At 35.0% G+C, this 10,900-nt stretch overlaps 2 protein-coding genes across 3 annotated transcripts in view; both read right to left on the reverse strand.

The window, feature by feature from the left end:
• The window catches only part of LOC113475211 (CUB and sushi domain-containing protein 3-like), a 13,809-nt gene extending 10,351 nt beyond the window's left edge, over positions 1 to 3,458 (reverse strand). Inside the window, exons 1-2 of the mRNA XM_026839141.1 lie at positions 3,352 to 3,458; positions 322 to 500 (exon numbers count right to left, since the gene is read on the reverse strand). Coding sequence (XP_026694942.1) covers positions 322 to 500; positions 3,352 to 3,424 — 252 coding nt within the window. The 5' untranslated portion in view covers positions 3,425 to 3,458. The remainder of the gene's footprint in view (positions 1 to 321; positions 501 to 3,351) is intronic.
• Positions 3,459 to 4,544: 1,086 nt separating this feature from the next.
• Positions 4,545 to 10,900, reverse strand: part of meta5 (Ci-META5) — a 12,703-nt gene continuing 6,347 nt past the window's right edge. Inside the window, exons 9-11 of one of the 2 annotated variants that reach the window (XM_026839133.1) lie at positions 5,829 to 5,917; positions 5,349 to 5,496; positions 4,617 to 4,663 (exon numbers count right to left, since the gene is read on the reverse strand). In XM_026839133.1, coding sequence (XP_026694934.1) covers positions 4,617 to 4,663; positions 5,349 to 5,496; positions 5,829 to 5,917 — 284 coding nt within the window. 2 annotated transcript variants of the gene reach the window in all.

A 10,900-nucleotide genomic window follows, 5' to 3' on the forward strand; every position in this document is an offset into this window, starting at 1 on the left:
TAGTGGTTATAGGGGTTAGTGGTTATAGGGGTTAGTGGTTATAGGGGTTAGTGGTTATAGGGGTTAGTGGTTATAGGGGTTAGTGGTTATAGGGTTAGTGGTTATAGGGGTTAGTGGTTATAGGGGTTAGTGGTTATAGGGGTTAGTGGTTATAGGGGTTAGTGGTTATAGGGGTTAGTGGTTAGGGGGGTTAGTGGTTATAAGGGTTATTGGTTATAGGGGTTAGTGGTTAGGGGGTTAGTGGTTTTAGCGGTTAGTGGTTATAGGGGTTAGTGGTTTTAGGGGTTAGGGGTTAGTGGTTATAGGGGACAATCAACTCACAGACAAAGTGTCATATTCTCTTTCCGTAGAAAAGCTATGAAATTCTAAGCGTAATCTCATTCCAGGAGGAGCAGTTATCGTCCAAGTACAATCTAAATTGTTTGTGTAATTGTTGGGATAATTAGGTGATGTGATTGGCTGACTGGTTGTCGTGGCAACAGCATTGAATCCACATGTTTCTGTCAAATATAATATATAATCATTTTAAAATATTTTTTCCAATTATTCATTACATTAATCATGTATTTAAGCTGCAAACCAGCTTTTAAAAACCTAATAAATGAATGAATGTAACTTACTTTATCCTCCCGTGGCTGGAAAACAACAGTTGTTGTAAAAAGTATTTTAGGAATATCATAGAATACCTAATTATGTTGTGATGTGCATCCCGAAAGTTAGTATCTTAAATTATCTTAAATTAAAATGTACGAAAAATATTTGGTGGGTTGGGTTTCCAATGGCACAAAACAGAGCGAAAAAACTAGACGTTTGCGTTTGACTGTTAAACAAACCGATGTTCACGCGGTCAGTTGCAGCGTTTACTCAAAAAATGAATTATTAGTATGAATTGAAATAAAAAATTTCAGTTGAAAAATTGAAACAAAACATTCTAAACGAAAAATTCCAGTCCAAACCAAAATAGATTCTTTTCCAATTGCAATAAAACTACAATTACAATTTCTTAGAGTTTGCTAGGAGTAATAAACATCTATTTTAATATAAAAATAAACAATTTCTTGTCAAACACTTTATCCAGTTGATAGCCAACAGTTGTTCTCAGCCTTTACGTTATGCGGAAAAGTTATCCAAAAAAAATAGTTAACTCGTCACAAAACACTATTGAACGAAATTTTGCTTCGCGTTGCGTGTGTGCGCAATGTCGAAACGCAACACGTCCTTCAGAAAACGTAGCGTTTTTGCCGCTAAACGCTATATTTGTGCAGTCAGCTTTAACCGCCGTGGTATAGTGATTAGCGCGCCTGCCTGTAACCCAGAGGTAATGGGTTAAAGGCTCGACGCTGCTACCATTGTTGGCGTATGTGTCTTTGGGAAAGACACTTAACGGCAATTGCTCCAACCCAGTGGTCACTAGTGGGTTGCCTAAATTATCAGCCATACTTAAAAAATACAAAAACCCCCCCAAAAAATAATCACCCACAAAGTAACGTACATGGTAACTCGTAAGCTGGCACGCGGTGTTAAACCCGTGTTATAACGACTGTCGTTTTCCGGCCACGCGAGGATAAAGTAAGTTACATTCGTTCATTTCTTCATTCAACCGTACTGCGCAATGTCATTCAAATGCTATTATTGCTCTAGTCTAGAAATGTATTGGCGCAATAATGAGTGGAAACCAATCTTCGCATTTTAAACACGATGTATGGCAGAGACAATGAAATTATTCAAGTTCCAACACGTTTTCAATCCAGTTCAAAAACTTGGCAGAACAGGTTTTCAAGAACGTGACATTTTTTCTTCCCTGCAGTGTTTTGGTTTAATTTGCACTCAGGACAAACAGAAAACGTGACAGAGTAATGGTGTCTGGAATAAGTTGGCGCTGGTTTGCATAAAGATTGACAGTTTGACTTTCACGACTTTCAAACCGGAACTTCGTGGGCGAACGTGCATAACAACAAAACAAAATCTCTTTCGATTTCGAAACAAAAATCCGGCGCCGTGGCATAGTGGTTAGCGCGACTGCTTATAACCCAAAGGCAATAGTTTTGAGGCTCGATGCTGCTACCATTGCGGGCATATGTGTCCTTGGGCAAGACACTTAACGGCAATTACTTCAACCCCGTGGTCATTAATGGGTTGTCCAAATTATCAGCTATACATAAAAAAATAAAAAAATCCTCCCCCCAAAAAATCACCCACAAAGTAACATACATGGTAACTCGTAAGCTGGCACGAAGTATTAAACCAGTGTGATAACGACTGTTGTTTTCCGGCCACGCGAGGATAAAGTAAGTTACATTTATTCATTTATTCAAAAAAATATTTTTCGATTGCGAAACCGATTTTAAAAGAAAACTAAACTGTCATATCGAAGATAAACCGCGTTGTCGTATTTTTATTTATCAGTCCGTTATATTTATAGTGGAGGGAGGGAGATGGGACCGCTTTAGCACATAATATCTAAATATCCTGATCGTGTTTTAAACAATTAACAACGGTCTATGGGAGCCGTGAGAATACGGCCTTATAATTCTTTGAAGGATCTTAGTTTACTACCAAATCGGGCGAGAAAATCGAACAAAAGGGTGTCCCATCTTACCCCACCCTACTACCTAAATAATTAACGTGACCGTTTCAGAGAATAGCTTGTCACTGCAACCATTGTGGGCGCATGTGTCCTTGACCAAGACACCTATAACGACAATTTCTCCAAACAGTGGTCACTTATTTTTAATTGTTTCATTGTCGGACATAAAAAATCACCTACTTACAAAGTTGCATACATGGTAACTCGTAAGCTGGCTTACGGGGTATATGAAACAAAACTTCCGTGTTATAACAATGTCGTTTCAAGATCACGCTTGATAATAAGTTACATTTAATAAATTAAATAATATAGTAAGATGGGAGAAGATGTGACACTTTTAACACATAATATCCTGACCGTGTTTTAAACAATTAACAACGGTATATGGGAGTCGTGGGGATACGGTTTCATGATTCTTTAAATGTTCTTTGTTTACTAATAAATGGGACGAAGAAAATAAAATGGTACGGTGTCCCATCTTCCCCTTTCCCAATAAACGTTTAAATAAAATAACACTTCTAAATAGAGAAAAAAAGAAAAATTTAAAAATTATATACCATGGGAGAAGATGGGACACCCATTCATTCTATTTTGTCGTTCTATTTGGTGGTAAACAAAGAACATTCAAATGAAACTGTATCTCACGGCTTTAATAGACCGTTGTTTAAAACACGATCAGGAAGTTTAGATATTATGCGCTAAAAGTGTCCCATCTTACCCCCTAGTACGATGGTTTTTAATTATGTGATTAATTATAGGAATACCTTGACTGTCTTGTGCAATCACTTTGGCGCTGCAGAGAAAAATCGTAGCTACGAATATAATCTTCAAGCCCATGTTGGTCCAGCACTTTAAAACTACCGGCTTGAATGACTGTACGTCAATTATTCGGTTGACTATATAGTACACGGAATTTTAAATGATTAATTACTGAACTTATAAGAGTCGTGACTGCACCGAAGAACGTTTAATGTAAAAGGGACAAAGCGTTTCATCTTGAATGAATGAATGAATGAATGAACTTGCTTTATCCTCACGTGGCCAGGAAACGACAGTCGTTAAACACTGGTGTTCTGTTTCATACACCTCGTGCCTGTTTACGAGTTACCATGATTTTTTTATGTGGGTATTTTTTAGGATTTTCTTTATTTTTTTATGTATGGCTGATAATTTGGACAACCCATTTAGTGGCTTTGGGGCACCCACATTGGTTCGGCATCAAGCATGAACATCGTTATTCTATGGTTATACGCAAAATAACGCGATAACGCGTCGCTGTGAGCTTTCCTCTTTGTAAATTAGAGCCTCTTATTTTTGTCTTTATCTTCAAAAATTTTTTTTATGTTTTTGATTTTAATTTGTAACTGCAAATTTTATGTATTAATAATTAAAATAAAAATACGATTGCTCCAATGTAAACCTGTTTAAATTTATTAAAACCTATGATAGTCGAGTCCCTTCATACTTTAAATGGTAAATTTAATCTTTACTCCGAATACTTTCTAAGGCTAGACCCTAATTACTACTTATACAATATCCAGTATGCTCAAAGCCAAATTTCCAAAATCTAAATTTTGTAAGTTTTCATATTTTCTGACAGTTCTTAATGCATTTTAGGGTGGGAAAGATGGAACACCTTTTCCTCCTTTTTCTTGTCCCAAAAATAAAGAACATTTAAAAAGAGTTATTAAACCGTTTCCTCGTGGCTCACATAGAGTCGTTGTTTGTTTAAAACACGAACAGGATATTTGGATATTATGTGCTAAAGGTGACCCGTATTCTCCCACCCTACTATGTATACTGTGTTATACTTTCATAACTTTCATAAACCGTTTTTAACTCTTTAAAACATGATCAGGATATTGTGACCCGTCTTCCCCACCCTACCGAATGTTATGTGTCCCGTCTTCCCACCCTACTGATATGTCTTGTATTACACGATAAAATAAGACTTAAGTATATTCATGCTGTTTTATTGTAACACCAGCGAAGTAATTTACACATCGGCTGGTCTGATGGCTTCAGTTGTCTATTCACGCAAAACAAATTCCGGGAATTCGTCGTCAATGGCTGCAGCTAAAAATAAATATTTAGAGGAGGGGTAAGATGGGACATATTTTAGGCTGGGGTAAGGTGGGACATATTTTCATTCTATTTTCTCGTCCCATTTGGTAGTAAACAGAGAACATTTAAATAGTTATAAAACCGTATCAGGACTCCTATAAGCCGTTGTTAACCTTTTAAAGCATTTTATTGGATAATATGAGCTAAAGGTGTTCTATTTGGGATAAATTAGTTTTGTTTTGGAAAAAAAAATTGTACACATTACGAAAAACCTTTATGTATGTATTCAATACGTAAAAAACTAACTATCACCAGTAAATTTTATAAAAACTTTTATTCAGTAAAAATATGTCTTGTAAACCTTATAACCAGTTAAGCCTATATCCAGTAAAACTGACATATTATATCATATCGGGGGGATTTTAATATAAATAATACTTAAAACCGGTATATAGTACGGTGGGGGAAGATGGGACACTTTTAGCACATAATATGCAAATATCCTGATCGCGTTTTAAACAATTAAGAACGGTCTATGGGAGTGGTGACCATACGGTTTAAAAGTTCTTTGAATGTTTTTTGTTTACTAAAATAGAATGAAAAGGCGTCCCATCTTCCCCCACCCCACTATATATTTAAATGAACAATTTTTTAAGAAGAAACTATGAAACAAATAATAGTATTTGTAATAGCTTACCTTTTTCCATTTGACTAAAAGAGTCAGCAAGTAACCATCTGCGGCGGCGATCGCGACGACGACGACGTCTGTCCGACCAGTACCCTTGGGTTTCAGTGAGAACCAAAAGCCCGACGAGAAGTAGCAAGAGAAGCGCTGACTTGTTCATCTGAAATTTATAACAATTAAACATAAATGGCTCGTTTGTCTGCTAGGTGTAGCGACCACGCTTATTTTCTTCCAATTAAATGAAAATATTTTTTGAATTGTAAGCTTTTTAACAACTGTTGGTTTTGTCGCTATTTTCTGTCCTTTTGTTTAACATTTTTCCAAATCTTCGCTACTGTAATCGAAGAAAAAAATAAAGTTACCACTATTATTAAACAACAGAATGACTTACGTTGTTGTCTTCTGAGAGAAGTGATGATAAGATGAAAAACTCAACGCTTTTTATATCGATCGCGCTAGTTATTAATCCTTTGTTTGTTTTTAATATCTAACGATATTTCTTAGAAAATCTAGTTCGTTTCTAAGATTCTGCACTGGCTCAATTTCTTGCAAACATGATGAAAAGCCTTTGAAACTTTTTTCTAAATTGAATTTAAATATGTTTTAACTGGAAGCGTGTTTTAACAACTGTTGTTTTGTCGCTATGTTTTGTATTTTCGTTTAAATATATTTCTAAAATCTTCGCTACCGCAAGCGAAAAGGCGAATTTAGGTATTATTACGTTATTAAATTGACCCAAAAGACAAAGTACCTTCAAAAAACAGTTTTTATTTTCAAAGTACCAAAAATACTTCTAAAGAACACTTTTTATGTTTTAGCTAAAATGCAAATGTAATATAATAACCTTTAAGTTAAGCAAGTAAAACGTTAACAGAATTTGCAATTTAATTGAACAAGTGTGCAGTTAAGTTGCCAAAATTGCAATTCTTTAGGTATTTACACAAAACCGCATATAAGAGCACCACTTCGTAACCAAAAATTAAACATGTTCAAATGTAAAACTGTTTATTCGTATTTTGTCACAACTTCAACAAACTTTTTAAGTTAATAAGGGTAATTTGAAAGACAACAAAAAACAAACAAAAAATTCAACAAAAAATTTTAGTTAATAAGGATAATTTAAAAGTAAGATTTTTGTGAAACTGAAAATTAGGACCCAATGTGTATGATGCTACCAATACAGTGAGCAATACAATGCGCAAATCAACAACCTAGAAAGGTAGTGTTTTTATATATAGTACGGTGGGGAAAGATAGGACACGTTTAGCACATGATACCCGAACATTATGATCGCGTTTTAAACAATTGAAAACGGTATGTTGGAGTCGGGGGGATACAGTTCTATGATTACTTAAATTTTCTTTGTTTGCTACCACATGTGACGAGAAAATAGAAGGAAAAGTGTCCCATCTTCCCCTACCCTGCTATATGCTACGGTGGGGAAAGATAAGACACCTTTAGCACATGATACCCGAGTATTCTGATCGTGTTTTAAACAATTAAAAACGGTCTATGGGAGTCGTGGGAAGACGTGGTTTAAATGTTCTTTGCTTGCTACCAAATACGGTGAAAAATTCAAATATTTATAAATCTGTATCCTCATAACCCCCATAGACGTTGTTAATTGTTTAAAATATGATCAGGACGTTTGGATATTATGTGCTAAAAGTGTCCCATCTCCCCCACCCTACTATACCACAAAAAGCACCAATAGAATGAAACAATTACAAATTTTAACTGACTTGCATCTTGGTTAACTTATAGACGAAACGGGTGACGTTTACATTAATTTAAAGCTTTGTGTTAATTAATTGATCAACGCGTCTTGGAAAATATCGCTTGTTGATATATTTTCGCCCTGCCATATTGTTCATCACTTTACAAAACAGCAGATTGTTTAATATGATTTAATAATTTCCGCAACAGTTTCGTGTTACAGCAGCACGACACAGCTTTAATTTATTTGCATGGTCTGGTAATTTTCCACTGTGCAGACTTTATCATATAGTAGTGTGGGGAAAGATGGGACACCTTGGGCACATAAAATTATAATTGTCCTAATGCTGTTTTAAACAATTTACAACGGTCTATATGAAAATCGTGAGAATACGGTTTTATAATTTTTTGAATGTACTTCGTGTACTACCAAATGGGACAAGAAAATAGAAATAAAAGGTGTCCCATCTTCACCCACCCATCTATATTAGTGCGCGAAATACGAGACGGTTAAACAAAAAACGAATCTCCACAACTGTATAATTCATATGTTATATGAACCCAACCAGTAAAAGTTGTTAGATTTGTTTATTAAGCAGTCTGACAAAGTAGTTAGCGGATCATGATGCAACTAAAGTTATCAACAACACAAAAAATATTCCCCCCCCCCCCCAAAATCAATAATGACCCACGAAGTAACATACTTGGTAACTCGTCAGCTGACACAGGGTGTATGAAACAGAACACCCGTGTTATAACTACTGTCGTTGTCCCGCCACGCGTGTAAAAGCAAGTTACAATTAACTTTTACTGGCAAAAAGATATTTCTTTCTCTTCACTATATATATGCAATGTACCAGTTTAAACAGGTCGAAGCTTGGTTTTATCTGATAACGGTTTTGTGTTACACAACTCCAAGCTTATACGCAGGTATTATTTTATAAAATTTGTTGTTTGTTCATATTTTATTCGTGTTTTCGTTCTTATTGTCTTCAGCAGGGAAAAAGTAACAAACGGTTTTCAGTATAGTAGGGTTGGGGATGGGACACTTATTCTTTTTTTTTGTCCCATTTAACAGTAAACAAAAAAATATTTAAAAAACTATAAAACTGTATCCTCACGACTCCTATAGACCGTTGTTAATTGTTTAAAACTCCATCAAGATATTTGGTTATTATGAGCTAGAAGTGTCCCATATTCCCCCACCCTACTATATACCTAACCGAATGCCTAAAAAATTTCAAATGTTGAATAGAATTATTCAGATAATTATCACTTGTATACCAGTCTCGTATTTCGCGCACTAAAGGCAGACACAGTGGAAAATTACCAGACCATGCAAATAAATTAAAGCTGTGTCGTGCTGTTGTAACACGAAACCATGGCGGAAGTCATTAAAACAGAACTAAAGACCTGATGTTTTGTTTAAATGGCGCTACATTATGATTGCATGGAAGCTCTTTGAGTAGATGTAACTGTTTAAGCAAACTTCTGTTTCTATTAGAAGTTTAACACGATAATGATTTTAAACATAAATGGCTCGTTTGTCTCTAGGTGTACCGACCACGCTTATTTTCTTCCAATTAAATGTAAATATGTTTTTAACCGTAAGCGTGTTTTAACAAATGTTGTTTTGTCGCTATATCCTGATTTTTCGTTTAAAATATTTCTAAATCTTCGCTACCGTAATCGAAGAGACAAATTACGTTTTTTTTTTATTATAGCTCGTTTGCTATATGACACCTACTGGTTGAATTCAACTTAACTAGTATCATAACATCGGCATCTAAACAAACATTATAACAAACTTGTCAAATAAGGCAAATTTAGGATACAAGTTCACAAAACTTTGTTTCGTACATGTATATATATACAGTAGGGTGGAGTAAGATGGGACACTTTTAGCACATAATGTACAAATATCCTGATGGTGTTTTAAATAATTAACAACGGTCTATGGGAGTCGTAAGGATACCGTTTTATAATTATTTGAATGTGCTGTTTCAACCACCAAATGAGACGTAAAAATAGTGTCCTATCTCTCCCCAACCTACTATATATATGTGTACTGTTCGAAAATTCAAGCCAGGACCGAATCTGAAAAATAAAACTTAATTTTTCAGAAACTCTATTTAAGCCATAAAAAGAAACGGACAAGCATTGAATAACCACCGAATTTGAAACAAAATCTGTCACAGATTTTAACAAAACTTCACAATATAAAAACTATATTATAGGGTGGGGAAATATGGGACACCTTTTGCGAATAACATCCAAATATCCTGATCTTGTTTTAAAAATTGCTATCGGTGTATACGAGTCGTAAGGATACGGTTTTATATTTCTACAAATGTTTTTTGTTTACTACCAAAATGGAACGAGAAAATAGAATCAAAATTTGTCCCATATTACCCCACCCCTTTATAATTACTTCAACTGAGTGGTCACTAATGGGTTGTTCAAATTATCAGCCATACATGAAAAAATCCCCCAAAATAATCACCTACAAAGTAATATACTTGGTAACTCGTAAGCTGGCACGAGGGGTGTCGTTTTCCGGCCACGCGATGATAAAGCAAGTTACTCTAATTTTAACATTCGAATATAAATTGATTACAATGCTTTTACAACCAGATTTACAAAATATTACCTAATAAACGTTGTGTGTATTGTTTTTCACACTTTTTGTGCTGACGTTGCTGTCATATATATCCTCTTAAATACGTATTAGTTCTGTCTAAATATAGTGTTATGACGTCACACCCGTTTTTTTGTAAACAGCTTCCGTCGAATTATTACTAACTGCAACAACATTAGGTTTTATAGTAAATACACTACTAGGTAAAATGATTAAATTTAAAGCAGTTTTTGTTTCAGTAGTGTTAATACATTGTAACTAATCAAGGTTTTAATTTGTAAACTTTGCAAAAAACTAAGTATGCTGTTTATTAGTGTTATGCTATTATTGTTGCTTAACAATGTTTTTGCTGGTAAGTGTGTTTAGCTAATTTTAGTTTCATTTTACTGATGTTTTCACCCTAAATTGCAGAAAAACTTAAATTCCAAAGAGGCACAACGGAAGATTTTTCCTATTCTTTAACTTCTTCAAAAGCTAAACTGACCGTTGGTCTAATGACTTGTTTTAGCTCGCCACCAAAAAATGCTGCTGTCACTTTGGTCAGGCCGACTGATGCATCCTTGCAGCACAGATTCAAAGCAAAAGTTTTGCAGATATTTTCCGACAGCTTAAGTATAGAGTTAAAAAGAGTGGACGTACATTCTTCTTGGGAGTGGATCGAACTTAAAATTGAATGGATTGTTTATTTAGGTAAGTTTTTGTGAGTAAAATTTTGAACTAAATATAATACATGAATGAATGTAACTTGCTTTATCCTCGCGTGGGCGAAAAACAGCAGTCGTTATAACACGGGTGTTCTGTTTCATACACCTCGTGCCGGCTCGCGATTTACAATGTATGTTACTTTGTAGGTGATTATTTTTCTGTTTTTTTATTTTATTTTTATGTATAGCTAATATTTTTACCTACAAAGTTACACACGTGGTAACTCGTAAGCTGGCACGAGGTGTATGAAACAGAACACCCGTGCTAACGTCTGTCGTTTTCCGGGCACGCGAGGATAAAGCAAATTACACTCATTAAATTTTAATTATACTGAACTAACCTTCGTATACTTTATAATCATTTTAGAAGACGCCGGTTTGGATTGGTTTGAAGCCAGCAATGGTTTATTATACAAGTATATTCCAATTCGTATGAACTATGAAAAGGCAAAAACTGAGTGCAAAAAGCTTGGAGCTTGGGTGGTCGTACATGCTTCCACTAATGA

Source organism: Ciona intestinalis, unplaced genomic scaffold (assembly GCF_000224145.3).
Source record: "Ciona intestinalis unplaced genomic scaffold, KH HT000159.2, whole genome shotgun sequence".
Lineage (NCBI taxonomy): Eukaryota > Metazoa > Chordata > Ascidiacea > Phlebobranchia > Cionidae > Ciona > Ciona intestinalis.